This window comes from Lasioglossum baleicum, chromosome 1 (genome assembly GCF_051020765.1).
Source record: "Lasioglossum baleicum chromosome 1, iyLasBale1, whole genome shotgun sequence".
NCBI classification, from domain to species: Eukaryota; Metazoa; Arthropoda; class Insecta; order Hymenoptera; family Halictidae; genus Lasioglossum; species Lasioglossum baleicum.
In genome coordinates, this window is record NC_134929.1 from 9,313,636 (window position 1) to 9,327,514 (window position 13,879).

The following is a 13,879-nucleotide window of genomic DNA, read 5'->3' on the forward strand; positions in this document are numbered from 1 at the left end:
CCTATATAACATACCAGAGACACAAACAGTGCCAACCATATATAGCTTTGGTACCTTTTCTAGCTGTTATGCCTGCCGAGTTGATTAAGCCGTCACTAAAAGAACCTACAATCTCACCATCCCGTATCATTTCGTTCCATAGTTTGGCCAAACCGTCTCGATAAAGTAAACGCTTCAGATCAGTTTTAAGCCACTTTGCGTCCAAACGAATCTCTGGCCTAACTACGATATCCAGTGGAACGCTCATGTTGATTCTTTTACTTGACGGTTGGTTAATTCGATTGAATTTTTATAAAATTAATTTATTAGCAGAGTATCGTGCGATTATGAACGCATATTTTCTGTAATCTAACAGTGCCTTACTTTAATGTCCAGTAAAATGCATTCTCGTGGATTATGTAGCGATTTATTTCACATGCGATGATTACCAGCTAGTTTTGTAAACTTTGCTGGCTTGTACTGCTGCATAAACAACGTTGAATCAATTTAAAATGAAGTTTAACCTTTCACTAATTTTGCATCAACGCTTATCGTAGATTAGTGAAAATAGTTGGAGGAAATTTTTCGAATACCCTCGGCTAGATGAATTTTCCGAGTTTACGATACATTCGTTTCTTCTCGTTGTAAATCGTCTGGAATCCATTGGAATCGCTCATTGTCTTTAAACGACACCATAATGACAGTATACGTTTGACAAGTTCCAAGAACGATCGTTTGATTTACAATCGGTTAAAGCTGTCATTGCCAAACGTCAACAATAATACGCGTTCCTCGAAGTTGCTCTTTCTATCGAATCACATTTTCCAGCCGAATTTTGTAACAGAAAATATGTTATCCGCTTCTCGCCTCTCTATTGATCGTTAAAAAAACTCGAGCGACAGTCACGAACGGTAACGAAGTCGCGATAATCGGCGGAGGATATCAAACGGCGCAGGTAATACATTACTGAATATTCGTATACATAGTCCATCCCGCGATTATTATCAAACTTTTCGTTCACGATGCCTGTGTGTACGGAATACATTGTTCACAGAAGCATCGCACGAATTCACTACGAACCGCGAGCCACGAGTATACAGGCACCTCTATTTTGCGAGATACGATTTTATCCAATCTCGAAGGTGTTGACACTCTGGAAAATTCATTGAATCGAGATATTTCGCCCGTCGAAAAATCGAAAGAATATTCATTCACGACATTATCAAAATGTTTAGCAGCGCACGATGCGCTATTGTACGGCACATTCGAAAATATGGTGAGTAGCGAACGTGAAAATAAAAATGAGGAACCGTAAGATAGGTTACGTTGTTCTCGTATTTTATGAAAAACTGACACGCTACTATAGAATGAATCTTAATTGTAGGACAACGAAGACATATTCGACACTCGATAGATACATTTGCGAACAACACGAGTCGATGTCAATCAGAAGAATTGCCAGCAACCCTTTGTCGGGCATGTGGACAACCAACGGCGATAACGCATCCTCATTTACTTAAAAAAGGGGAAGTTGTACCAGGTATCCAGCTAAACGAATTCAAAAACAGGCGAATGAAATTGATGGAAAGCATTGTCTCGCACGGTTCCGATCCGAGCGTAGACAAATCTCATGTCGTGATTATTCCGTCCTCTTCGAAAGTGTACATATCCGAGAAAATCCCGTACGTGTTCCGTCAAAATACAGACTTTTTATATTTCACTGGTTGTCAAGAACCCGACAGTATTTTGGTGATTACAGCGAAGAATGAAAACTTTGTAACTGTACTGTTCGTTAAACAGCCAGACGAACATTCTGAATTATGGGACGGACCTAGAACCGGAGTCGCAGATGCCCCTACGTTATTCGGTACTGATTTGGCACTTCCTATTACAGAGTTCGAACAATTTCTAGTCTCGTTCGTAAATGACAACAGAAAGTGCAGTGTTTGGTACGAGAATAACAACATAATGCAACCAAACCTGCATAAAAGGTTACTCGAATTAATTAAGACAACTGATAATCCGAAATTTGTTTCCCCTACAAGCATAATTCATAAAATCAGATTAATTAAATCTCAATCAGAAATCGATCTGATGAAAAAAAGCTGTGAAATTGCTTCCGCGGCGATATCTAGAACGATAGAAACATCGAAACCAAAAATGAGTGAACACCAGTTGTTTGCGACAGTGGATTACGAGTGTCGTATGAATGGGGCAGAATTCTTAGCGTACCCACCAGTTGTCGCGTCTGGTAAAAATGCTAATATTATTCACTATATTAGTAATAACCAAATTATTCGAGACGGGGATATGGTTTTAATGGACGCAGGTTTGTCATCGACATAAAGCTAACTTTGTTTTCATTGCTGTATCTCTTGTAGTTTATTTTCTTAATGTTTCTTTTTAGGATGCGAATACCATGGGTATACGTCCGACATAACTAGAACATGGCCAATCAATGGCAAGTTCACACCAGAACAAAAAGTTTTATACGATATTATATTAGACATTCAGAACATTTTAATTTGTAGACTGAAAGAAATGCCTTCCTTGGACCAATTATTTCACGATATGTGCACTTTGTTAGGCAGAAGATTACAAGACATTGGATTAATACCGAAACAGTTAACTGGTGAAAAATTACTTTCAGCAGCGTATACATATTGCCCGCATCATGTAAGTCATTATTTAGGAATGGACGTGCACGATACAGGCAAAATTTCTAGAAGCATAAAACTTCAACCAGGAATGATAGTGACTGTAGAGCCAGGTATAATTGAACCAAAAACGTTGCCTTAATTCACTCAGCATTTACTTCATCGATATTTACAGGTGTATACGTAAGCTCGAGAAATCAATTTGCACCATCGCAATTTCATGGTTTGGGTATACGCATCGAAGACGATGTTTTAATAACAGAAGCCGGACCAGTGGTTTTAACTGAAAAATGTCCAAAGGAAACTGCGGTAATAGAAGCCTTAGCAAGTCGGAATCAGTAATCGCAATGGTAACAATGATTTCTATAAATCTATTCATTCGTTTAATGTCGTAACAAATGTTGATACAATAATCGATGTAACTTGATCGCTTTTGTTTCGTTTCAGATTAAACGAATAATACATTCGTGTTATCGATGTAAGAAATTGTACAAAATTCCATTCGAATGACATAGTAACAGTACAAAATTATCGTTGCAAGTATCGAAAATTTGTATACATTTCTACGTATATTATTCGAATATTTGCTTAAGTGGAAACAAGTGAATATTATATACTTGTAACCAATAAAGAATCACTAAGAGGAAGAGTAATACAGTGTACACAAAAAGAGCTAGCATGAACATTTGATGTTAAATCGATTAGAAATTAAACATTTACGAATGTATATAGCGTTGATAAGAAACAAGCACGGTTACTATTAATTCGTTAATAAAAGTGCCAGAATACGTTTACTAAAAAATGATCGAAGCTGTTTCGCATCTGTCGCGATGGCTAACGCGAAAATCTTAGATGACAAGATTTCTTAATTTCAAATCGGCTTGTTTTAGAGCGATGAAATTCGTTAGCTGCTTAACTCGCAGTCGCGACCAAACGACGTGATCGTGTAATGCATGAATTTGAGCTGCTGCAAGCGCAGCAGTTTCCGGATAAGCAACTGTGGTACATCCAAGTCCTAAAGATAACAAATAATTAATGATATACGATACGATCAAACAAGGAACTATAATTCTAATCGAATGCGCAATTATATATCACCTGAGGGTACATTCACCGACGACCATATGTCCTGTGAAATGTTTTCCGGCTTGAAAGGTGGACAATTAATAACAGGCAAAGACGTGTTTCCAGACAGTACTGGACCCAATCCATTGCTTCTCCCTGCTACAGCTATTAGCACCACCTAGGAGTGAGAAAAACAACCGAAGATAACTCAAAAACAAGCAATATATTCGTTTATATCAGTAGTTTTATCACTGTGTTTTGGCGATAGTATGGTGTCATGACATAAACATTTAAGAGATATAAGGTCGGATACAATCCACGGAAAATGAAACAGAAAGAATCAACCCCAGTGTCGCTATTCTGATAACGTTCATCATATTTTTATGAATCCTTCAGAGTATTACGACGAAATTTTCGAAATTGTTACAAACTAAAAATTTACGTCGCATGACAAAATGAATTTATTCGCTTTCGAAAGAAATAACATACCTTTTCGAAACTACCTTCGTATTCGGAGAGGATACGTAGTGTTTCTTGAGTTCCTTTATGAGCGCTACTCACACGAAGATGAACGTTTAAACCAAGAGACTTGGCATGGTTTGCTATTTTCTTGCAATGTTCTTCATCAGATATCGAGCCCATTAAAATAACGACATGACTATTATTTGGAGGAATAAGATAGTTTAGTTGATCCGCCACCCATTTAAAATTGCGCTTGACGGTGTTTAAATCTTCTTGAGTAACTGTTGTTAGGTTTCTGTACACCTGAAATGATTGATTTCATTCAGTAATAACGCGTTATACTGGAATAATTTAAATAACTGTATAGACAAATACTTGTTTATCTTTCATCAGCCGTTTATCGCCGGATGGCCAAAGTCTCCACGAGTCGCTATCAATTATATCTGCTACCATAATTTCACCATTTGTGTCCACGCCGAATTCTATTTTCATGTCTACGAGAGCGCAATCTCTAGTTGCCCATGCCCGCTCCAAAATTTCAAACACAACAACAGTTGTTCGTTGCATAATATCGAACTCATCTTTTCCTATTGTAATTCCATTCAACTTGAAACCTGCAGAAATAACTTGTTCTTCCGACCACTGAGGATCATGATTAGCATCGTCTTTAAAGAACGTTTCTTGTAACGGTGGATTGAATCTATATCCTTCTGGAACTCCTACAACAATACAAATGCAATTACATAAGTACCTACTTAAGTATAATTTCATTGAACAGTTTATTAACATTTTTAGTGCCGAACAAACATATTTCATTGCTGGCTGCATTCGCGAAAAACGATTGTTTTATTCTAATTTATAAATTTCTAATGATATTAGAACCTTATCTTATTCTAATTTATGGGTTCATCTCTAGTATCGTAAATTTGGCTCTGCATTTTACGCTCGAGTTAAATTTTTCAATCAACACTAAAAGAGTTGATCTCTATGCTATGCTGTATTTGCTAACCTGGATGTCTCTTTAGAAAGCTACCGGTAGCCAATCTTCTGGTAACCCATTCTATGGGTACCATCTCACATTTTCTGGCGATAAAAGTTGTATCGTTTAACACTTTAACAAATGCAGTGTTCAGTCCTGCTTCTTTCAATAACTGGAAAACTTTAGCTGTGGTAACTGTACTAATAGCAGCTTTGCCTTCCAAATCGTGAGACTTTACACCATCTCCGGCAGTGATACGATCTTTGCTTTGCAAAAGACATAATTCAGGATTATTTTGTAGCTCGTAGACCTGTTTGGTCTTTCCTTCAATAATTAACTTTCCACGTTCGTATTCTGTAAATCAGAAACAAAATCGTTTATTATAAATCGTTAAATAGCGTTAAAAGCCTTGAAATAATTTAGAAAGCATATTGTAACCTTTTCATTAAAAATTAAATGTTAAAATGCCATTCGTTAGGATCGTATAATTTATGATAAGCTGCTAAAAAAAATTTATTAAATACAAAGAAATGCATGCATGTTTTTTTTCGTAGAATCATTTTAGAATAAACATAATAATGAATTTCTTTGATGTAAAACGTGCAATCTTACAAAAGAATTAAAATTTCCCAGAAAAATGTTTAAATTGCTGAATGAAAATTGAAAATACCATAACGATAATTAACCCTTAGGCACTACTAAATATTGCTATATCAGTAATGTAAAATAATTGTTGTTATCAAATTACTTAAAATCAAACAAATTGCTAAACATTTGAGTATGGCATGAGTAAATTGCATCAGTTTAATATGCATAAAAAGGAAAAAATCATATAGAATGAACATATTCTAGGTCAGAAGAAATGTTTAAATAGTTTTCGTGTTAAAATAGTGCAAAGGGTTAACAGTTGAAACGCGACTGCTTACCGGTCATGTTTCTTCTTCTTCGATTACTTCCCGAATGCTCAGCTGCCCAGCTGCCCACCCAGCTTCTCTCCATTCTCTCTTCTTGCACACAATTGAGTCTTGAGCAGTCTTGAGCAGTCTTCAGCGATCCCCACTTTGAAAATTCTGCTTCGTTTGATTGGCGTAATTTTATAAATTATTCTTATGTGGTAAATGAATATATATAATAATACAGGATAAGAACAACAGCGAATAGGTAAACACGATTTGGAAATACATGCGGATTCAAGGAATTGAGAAAATAATATTCAACAGTTCTGCTTTATCTTATTTATCCGGTAGAGATAACAAATTAATTCAAATGCATAGAATACCATCGAAGATTACATATATTCGTTACTCGATCGGAAGCAAATAGAAATGAAAAATAAGTCTATAATATCTAGCTAAATATATCTTCGAAAGAAGAGTATGTATACATATACATATTTAGCAATCAATTTAATATACGTATCATAGCATTGTCATTATATAATGTTGAATCCATTCGTAACATGTTTTCGAACAAAAAAAGCAGACCATGATCGATGTTCGATGGAACATGGAACTAGATCACGCATAGAAAAAATGGAGTTGGCATAACATAAAATACATGGTAAATGTTTTAATAAGTTTGATCGCGTGTACAGAATTTCAATTCGAGAAATAAGAGACTACATTTAATTCCGTCGTAAAGTGTTTTGCGACTGCAGTCGATTTGTTAATTAGTATAAGCATAAGGAAAGGATCGATAATTTTTAAAGCAAGATAATAGCTAAATAAGCTAACCCCCCCAATCAAAAGCAGGTTTCCATTGGTCTACGCATTCATTCGTGCCGAAGAAGCCAGTCGAGAGTCATATTTCATGCGGATCTCTTTCAAGCTGACAGCAGAACATCACGACATCACGACGCTCAAACGTTTGACGCACGTGGTACGTAAACGCATGCTCTAATCTTCTACACATAAATGTGAATGTTTTTTCAAACAAGATTCAAATTGTATGAATTGTACTTTCTTCTGTCAATAGTACAGAAGAAATTTAATACAGAAATTTAAATCGGGAATCCATATTTATAGCTTTGTTTTCATTCAACAAGTGGGCACAGTCCATGATATAATCGCAAATGAAAATTTTTTAAGCGATCGAACCTTGAGCAATTTAGCATAATTATTTAGATTGTATTGAACACTGACACATACAACAATGACGCGTACATACGCGTGATATACGTATACACATATATAATTAAACTTACGCACTCACGAGCGTGTTATAGCATAGCGCATTTAGAACAAATTTGTAAACGATAAACGCGTCAATTTCAAAATAAAACTTTGTAGAAAGTACTTTCTTATCATTGTTGTCATGTAAAGAAATGTTATAAATTCGTTTGCCATGCTAAAGGCGTAATTTCTTTCCTTTTTAATCTTTGTATTGTAATGCAAAGAATTTGTTTTGTACAAGTGCTGCAATATTTTTGTAATATTATTTGGACTTGTACGATTAACTTACAAGTTATTTTGTACACATACCGACCTGAATGCGATACACTGACGAAATCAGTTGCGAAATGCTGATTAAGCAAGCACATAAAAAGAGTAGAGTAGTAACATTGAAAAAGAAGTTCTATCAGCTCAACAGGGGTCAATAGTTTACAAGAGCATTACTGATAATTGAGAAGAAATCTCGAGGGGGTCTAATACACGATCTGTAATATACAAATATTATTTGTTTTCTGCAACTGTTGTGTAATGTCGTAAAGTTCCGTGCACAATAACAAAATCTTTAAGAGACACAACTAAACGCAGTGGTATAGCTTATTCGTTGTAAAATGATAATTGTTGACAGAAATTTTAGATTAATCAATGGACAAATGGTTTTTGTAGATTACAATAAAAATGTCTTGCAACGTGCAAGTAGAATCCCAGATGGAAATAACGTCTAGAGGGAACAACAAAGGCAGAAGGCTGCACAGCAAAGGAGAAACTAGGGGTCAAAGAATGTCTGGACTTACGCACGAGTGCGGTGTTTTCGGATGCATTGCTGCTGGCGATTGGCCGTCTCAAATCGATGTCGGTCAAGTTATTTGTTTAGGTAAATTAAACCATATACTTTCTATTCCTTGTTGTTCTTTAAAAAGCACTCCACCGATTCTTTCACAGAGGCAATATTTGTCTAGGTTTAGTTGCCCTACAACATAGAGGTCAAGAGAGTGCTGGAATTGTCACTAGCGAGGGTGTTTGTTCGAAATCCTTTCACGTTCACAAAGGTATGGGAATGATCAACAACATTTTTAATGACGAAAACATGAAGAAACTCCGTGGAAATCTTGGCATTGGCCATACTAGATACAGCACAAGCGCAGCAAGCGAAGAAGTCAATTGTCAACCGTTTGTGGTTCACACAGCGCATGGAGCATTAGCCGTTGCTCATAACGGAGAACTAGTTAACACGGAATCTTTGAGGAAGATGGTATGCGTAATGTGTTAATCCTTTGCACTCGGAGCTATTTTAACTCGAAAGTTAAACATTTCTTCCCCGACCTAGAACAATTTCATTTTAAACTACAATTTGTGATATCGGCGCACTGGTTCGATCAATTGTACAAATATAGCAAGTTTGCAAAATTTACATGAAATTTAGTTTAAATTTCATTTTATATGATTTTTTTCGTTTTATGGATATGAAATTGGTATAATACTTTGTACAATACTTAAATGTTTAGTAATTAATTAGATACCAATGTATTTAGTAATGTAAACAATATTTTAAATAATGGTACAGCAATTTTTAATGGTGACTCTGAGTCACCGCTCGAGTACTAAGGGTTAATAGTTGAAGTACATTTCTGTTTTTTCAACTTTACATCTGAGATTTTCTAATTCACACTTGTCGGCTTAGGTGTTGGGTCGTGGAGTTGGCTTGTCGACTTACTCGGATTCCGAATTAATCACACAAGCTCTTTGCTTAAACCCTCCGGAGGGCGAAGTTAACGGCCCAGATTGGCCAGCGCGTATTAAACATCTTATGCAGTTAGCACCGTTATCGTATTCCTTAGTAATTATGCAAAGGGACAAGATATACGGCGTCAGAGATCCCTATGGAAATCGTCCATTGTGTCTCGGGAAGATTGTGCCAATTGGAAATTTGGGTATGTCAACATACATAGATGGAAATATGTGATATTCTTTATCGAGAAAGACAGTTTGATGGAGTGTTCCTATGTAGCAGGAAACGAATCGGACGATGACGATGACGAACCCGAAGGTTGGGTTATTTCTTCCGAATCGTGTGGATTTCTAAGTATTGGAGCGCGATACGTGCGCGAAGTATTTCCTGGAGAAATTGTAGAGCTCACACGCGAAGGTATTAAAACTATAGACATTGTCGACAGACCAGATAAAAAGCCACAAGCCTTTTGTATATTCGAATATGTTTACTTTGCGCGCAGCGATAGTATTTTCGAAGGTAAACTATCAAAATATCATTATACATACCAAGATATGGATATTGGGGCTGTTACTTTCCTTCGAAGGTCAAAGATCTTGAAGCTTTGGATCTTCAAACTTCGAAGGTGATGAGAACCGAAGTTTCGAAGTTTCGAAATTAAGTTTTTTTATATTTTTTATATCCTGTAAAAATTCTGTCAAATATTTTATTTATATATTTATTTGTCAAAAATCACGACATAACATGAAACTCGTAAGTTACAACTTAATATGATTCGAAGACTTCAAAGCTTCAATACTTCAAAACTTTATGCACTTCGAAGTACCCTTTGTTCCTCCGAATTTTCGAAGTTTTGGAAAAGTAACAGTCTTAATAGATATCGATATAGATTTTCAAATTTTGTTTTTCTACTGTACAGGACAAATGGTATACTCTGTTCGAATGCAATGCGGACGGGAACTTGCTTTAGAATACCCAATAGAAGCAGACATAGTCAGTTCTGTACCCGAATCAGGAACTGCAGCTGCTCATGGCTATGCCAGACAGGTAAACGCAACGAATATATTTTTCGAATGGCTAAATTAGTGTTATAATAACAAGTACATTTTGAAGATATCATTTCTTTTTTCGTAGTCTCAAATACCGTTTGCGGAAGTATTATGTAAAAACAGATACGTTGGCAGAACGTTTATTCAGCCTAGCACACGACTCAGGCAACTTGGCGTGGCAAAGAAGTTTGGAGCTCTGTCAGAAAATGTAAAAGGGAAAAAGTTGATTCTTATCGACGATTCAATCGTTAGAGGAAATACTATTGGACCTATTATTAAATTGCTCCGAGATGCTGGAGCGAAGGAAGTATGTTTCTTAAGAATTTATTTCGTTCTATGCGTATTTGTTTAACATTACTATGTTGTGCATTTACAAAAAAAATTACATTTAATCGTATTTTTGTAGGTTCACATTAGAATAGCTTCACCTCCATTAAAATATCCCTGTTATATGGGAATCAACATACCAACGAGGGAAGAATTAATTGCAAATAAATTGGATAACATAAAGCTAGCGAAACACGTTGGAGCTGATAGTTTAACATACCTTTCAGTAGATGGACTTGTAAAAGCTGTAAGATTTGGTATGGATAATCGAGAAAGCAGTTACATCGGTCACTGTACCGCTTGTTTAACTGGAGATTATCCTGATGAGCTTCCCGGTGATTTGAATTGGTGAAAAAATGAAACCGTATTTACAAATCTACAGACAATGAATTACACATTATTAAACTTGTGTATTATGTATGCTGTTTATTTTCATATTAACGTTAATGTTACTCAACAAGATCTTATTTTTTTCGTGTAACTTAACAAACAGCCACGTAACTAATGATCAGTCACCACTGTACATTTTTGAAAATAATTCAGTATTTCAAAACTAATTTATATAAGGTATACATATTAATAACGAAAGCCTTAAAATATTGTGATTTTCGAATCACACTGCTATCAAAACTTAATTTTTAAAAAAAGAAAAGATAAAACTATCTTAACAGAACATTTAAGAACAAAATTTTGTTCATACGTGCATTATTTGATGCAATATTTTTATAAATAAATGCGTAGAGAATATACAAAAAAAAATTACTATATACTATATACATTTTATTAGTTCTTAGTGTAAAAGAAATGTTCGATCAAAGGGTACAAACAAAGAAATAAATAAATGTTGTTTAAACTGTATCACCGTGTTAATCGTATTTAATTAATTTGAGAACGTATTCGCGCGAGATCGTTGCAGAGAATATTGCCGTTAACAATTAGATTTTTAGAGAATTACAGGTATTGATGAATGCGAATGATACATACTTTGTGCAATTATCGTGCAATCATTTTAGCATTCATGTTCTTTCGCGTATGCTTTCAACTGTTCTGATATCTCTTTCATTTTCGCTTCTCGTTTCAGCTGTTTGGAAACTTTATCCTTAGTTGAATCTACTCGATCAACTTCTGTGTTACATTTTTCAATGCTAAGTATTCTACAATTGCCGCTAACGCCTTTGTCCTCTAAAATATTCGAAGCGTCGGTGTCTGACTTTTCTTCTACTTGGTTAAAGGGCTTTTTACTTTTCGGCAAAGGTCGTGCCTTTTTATCTTTTATTTTTTGTACTTTACGAGCCTTACTTATATTTTTTTTTCTGGGCAACCTAGTTTTACATGTACTTGGATGGCAACCGTCATCTTCTAAAGTCGAAGATTGTGGTTCCATTCCTGACGTCTCTGATTCCTGATTATTGCTGTCACGACTACTTTCAATTGTATTTAGGGTCTCATTCATAATTTCATTGGGAAACATTGGCTGAGAGTGAAATTCATCGCCGCAATGACTGGAAGTTTCTTCACCCTGGTCGCAAGTGTCTTCAGCCTTATTTACACTATTAAATTCATCTTTATGATTATAGATGGCAAACGGATTATCTTCGTCGGATTCAGATTCAAGCGTTATACCCAGATCCTTTTTCTCTTGCCTGATCCTTCGTTTCTCCAAATAAGAACGAAGGGCATTTAATCTATCGGTTCTCATGGACTTCCAAAATGAAAGAGCTGTAAAAGATATAAATGTGAACTCCGCTACGATTACAATATTATTAACCCTTTGCACTCGAGTGGTGATTTGGAGGCGCCATTAATAGTTCTCATACGATTATTCAAAATATTTCATCATTAAATTTGTATTCAATAAATTACTAAACGTATTTAATAGTTTAATAAACTACTAAAAGTATTGCACGAGGTATTACATCAGTTTTATATTGATAAAATTAAGAGAATCATATATTAGAATAGCTCAGAGTGCAAAGAGTTAAGGGGGTAGACTCTCGTTTCCAGGATTGCAAGGGTACAGGATGCGCCTTCTCATTCTTTGATAATGCAAAGATAGGGGTTCTTCAGTAGTCAAAAGCGCTAGATAAAAGATCAATCTAGGCTGCAGACACCCTCAAAAGTCCTATTTTCACGTTTACAAGGCATAATTTGCATTATTTGGAAGCATAATGCAACAGCTACATGCTGCAGAATAATGCAAATTATGCCTCATAAAAGTAAACTTAAAACTTTTGAGGATGACAGCGGTCTAGATTGATTTTTTATCTAGCATTTTTGAGAAATGAGAAGGTGCATCCCGCACCCTTGCAATCTAGAAAACAAGTCTATCCCCCTAAGTAAAAATTATGTCAAATTATACCTTCCTCTTGATATCGACATGGTACTCCAGCTAATTGAAGAGTCTTTGAGTTTGGAACGCACTGATGATGATCCGAATCACCGAGTACTTCTGTTCTAGGTTTTACAAAAATTCTCTGCATTTTTAAAATCTTCCTAGTTTTCGCAAAATATTCTAAGTTTCGAATATCATCGAAGACAGGATCATCTGCTACGAGAGTGTCGTTCCTTTTGAAAAACATGTATGTACCAATAACATCTTCATAGGCACCTTCATAAAACTACAATCATTAGAAATTACCGATAACATTGTCGGTGAAATATTATTCGTCCTATGCATGGCACAATGATCACTTTACCTTTCCATTAATTTTCATAATCGGATGTTCCGTGTCTACACCGATCATGTCTAATTGTAATTCTTCCTTGCTGAACACATTACCGTCTTCAAGTCCTTCGAATTCTACATACACAAGGATTTCTTCCTCGTCTTCGCATATTTCGTCGTCGGATCCCATTTCAATTATCAATTACTATTATATAGACAGCGGATCTCTATGCAAAAGAAAAATGCTCTACCTGAATTTCAACAATCTGGAGTGAATTAGATATTTACACCTCTTACTCATTTTTCTCACAGATGCATAAAATCCGCTGTCTACTTATTATATATACTTGTACATGTAAATCAATGTAAATTGATGTAAATTGATGTAAATTGATGTATTGTAAATGCTTACTATTGCTTACACTTTTATACTCTCTTCCATAACGCACAAGCATCATAGTAATGCATCATGCTAAGTAAAATATGCAATAAGAAAAGAATTGTATTCCAGAGAGTGTATTCCAGTGTATTCGTAATGATTCCTAAATGCAGTTTATATTATATTGATTTTCTTTCGTCGCAAAATTCAGGAGACACAGCGAGCCGCTACAAAGCACTACCAAGCACTTTGTTCTAATTGGTTAATATGTAACTTGTTACTATATATATATTATTGCTTACGACTAATAATATAAATATATAATTTTGCTTATAATAATTTAAATATGAATGGGGACCTAAATTGATTCTATATTGGTTGTCTTGTTGTCTCTCTCTGAAAAGTCGTTTTCTTTACAAT

At 35.3% G+C, this 13,879-nt stretch overlaps 4 protein-coding genes across 15 annotated transcripts in view; 1 reads left to right on the plus strand and 3 right to left on the minus strand.

The window, feature by feature from the left end:
- Window positions 1–562, minus strand: part of Herc2 (E3 ubiquitin-protein ligase HERC2) — a 28,339-nt gene extending 27,777 nt beyond the window's left edge. For all 4 annotated transcript variants that reach the window (XM_076428848.1, XM_076428855.1, XM_076428842.1 and 1 more), the window contains exon 1: window positions 55–562. In XM_076428848.1, coding sequence (XP_076284963.1) covers window positions 55–247 — 193 coding nt within the window. In that variant the 5' untranslated portion in view covers window positions 248–562. The remainder of the gene's footprint in view (window positions 1–54) is intronic.
- Window positions 563–1,113: 551 nt separating this feature from the next.
- LOC143211409 (amidophosphoribosyltransferase-like) lies at window positions 1,114–10,767 on the plus strand. Of its 6 annotated transcripts, XM_076429075.1 has the most exons (9): window positions 2,847–2,986; window positions 6,891–7,020; window positions 7,977–8,184; window positions 8,270–8,562; window positions 8,992–9,241; window positions 9,322–9,558; window positions 9,959–10,086; window positions 10,174–10,395; window positions 10,495–10,767. In XM_076429075.1, exons 2-9 carry the CDS (start codon window positions 6,952–6,954, stop codon window positions 10,765–10,767), a joined length of 1,680 nt encoding a protein of 559 aa, XP_076285190.1. In that variant the 5' UTR covers window positions 2,847–2,986; window positions 6,891–6,951. The 6 variants fall into 6 exon arrangements, with proteins under 6 accessions (XP_076285219.1, XP_076285211.1, XP_076285190.1 ...); XM_076429066.1 differs by lacking the exon at window positions 2,847–2,986 and having other exon boundaries at window positions 9,319–9,558; XM_076429085.1 differs by lacking the exons at window positions 2,847–2,986; window positions 6,891–7,020 and adding an exon at window positions 7,471–7,900 and having other exon boundaries at window positions 9,319–9,558.
- On the minus strand, window positions 3,439–10,778 carry Paics (PAICS bifunctional enzyme). Of its 4 annotated transcripts, XM_076429141.1 has the most exons (8): window positions 10,636–10,776; window positions 8,105–8,280; window positions 6,069–6,201; window positions 5,173–5,496; window positions 4,539–4,882; window positions 4,191–4,466; window positions 3,735–3,879; window positions 3,439–3,651 (listed from the first exon to the last, which is right to left on the minus strand). In XM_076429141.1, exons 2-8 carry the CDS (start codon window positions 8,129–8,131, stop codon window positions 3,485–3,487), a joined length of 1,416 nt encoding a protein of 471 aa, XP_076285256.1. In that variant the 5' UTR covers window positions 8,132–8,280; window positions 10,636–10,776; the 3' UTR covers window positions 3,439–3,484. The 4 variants fall into 4 exon arrangements, with proteins under 4 accessions (XP_076285256.1, XP_076285284.1, XP_076285276.1 ...); XM_076429169.1 differs by lacking the exon at window positions 8,105–8,280 and having other exon boundaries at window positions 10,636–10,778; XM_076429161.1 differs by lacking the exon at window positions 8,105–8,280 and having other exon boundaries at window positions 6,069–6,212; window positions 10,636–10,769.
- Window positions 10,397–13,643, minus strand: LOC143211463 (uncharacterized). The gene is made up of 4 exons (XM_076429191.1): window positions 13,112–13,643; window positions 12,775–13,033; window positions 11,400–12,134; window positions 10,397–10,791 (listed from the first exon to the last, which is right to left on the minus strand). The coding sequence occupies exons 1-3, from the start codon at window positions 13,268–13,270 to the stop codon at window positions 11,425–11,427; spliced, it is 1,128 nt and encodes a 375-aa protein (XP_076285306.1). The 5' UTR covers window positions 13,271–13,643; the 3' UTR covers window positions 10,397–10,791; window positions 11,400–11,424.
- Between the last annotated feature and the right edge of the window lie 236 nt (window positions 13,644–13,879).

Coding starts and splice junctions, on each gene's coding strand:
- LOC143211409 (XM_076429066.1), top strand. CDS start 6,952: ATGCGGATCTCTTTCAAGCTGACAGCAGAACATCACGACATCACGACG. Junction 7,021..7,976: donor TCAAACGTTTGACGCACGTG/GTACGTAAACGC, acceptor TGGTTTTTGTAG/ATTACAATAAAAATGTCTTG. Junction 8,185..8,269: donor CGGTCAAGTTATTTGTTTAG/GTAAATTAAACC, acceptor ATATTTGTCTAG/GTTTAGTTGCCCTACAACAT.
- Paics (XM_076429141.1), bottom strand. CDS start 8,131: ATGCATCCGAAAACACCGCACTCGTGC. Junction 4,883..5,172: donor CTTTCTAAAGAGACATCCAG/GTTAGCAAATAC, acceptor GTATTGTTGTAG/GAGTTCCAGAAGGATATAGA. Junction 3,652..3,734: donor GTCGGTGAATGTACCCTCAG/GTGATATATAAT, acceptor TGTTATCTTTAG/GACTTGGATGTACCACAGTT.
- LOC143211463 (XM_076429191.1), bottom strand. CDS start 13,270: ATGGGATCCGACGACGAAATATGCGAAGACGAGGAAGAAATCCTTGTG. Junction 13,034..13,111: donor TTATGAAAATTAATGGAAAG/GTAAAGTGATCA, acceptor TAATGATTGTAG/TTTTATGAAGGTGCCTATGA. Junction 12,135..12,774: donor ATGTCGATATCAAGAGGAAG/GTATAATTTGAC, acceptor TATCTTTTACAG/CTCTTTCATTTTGGAAGTCC.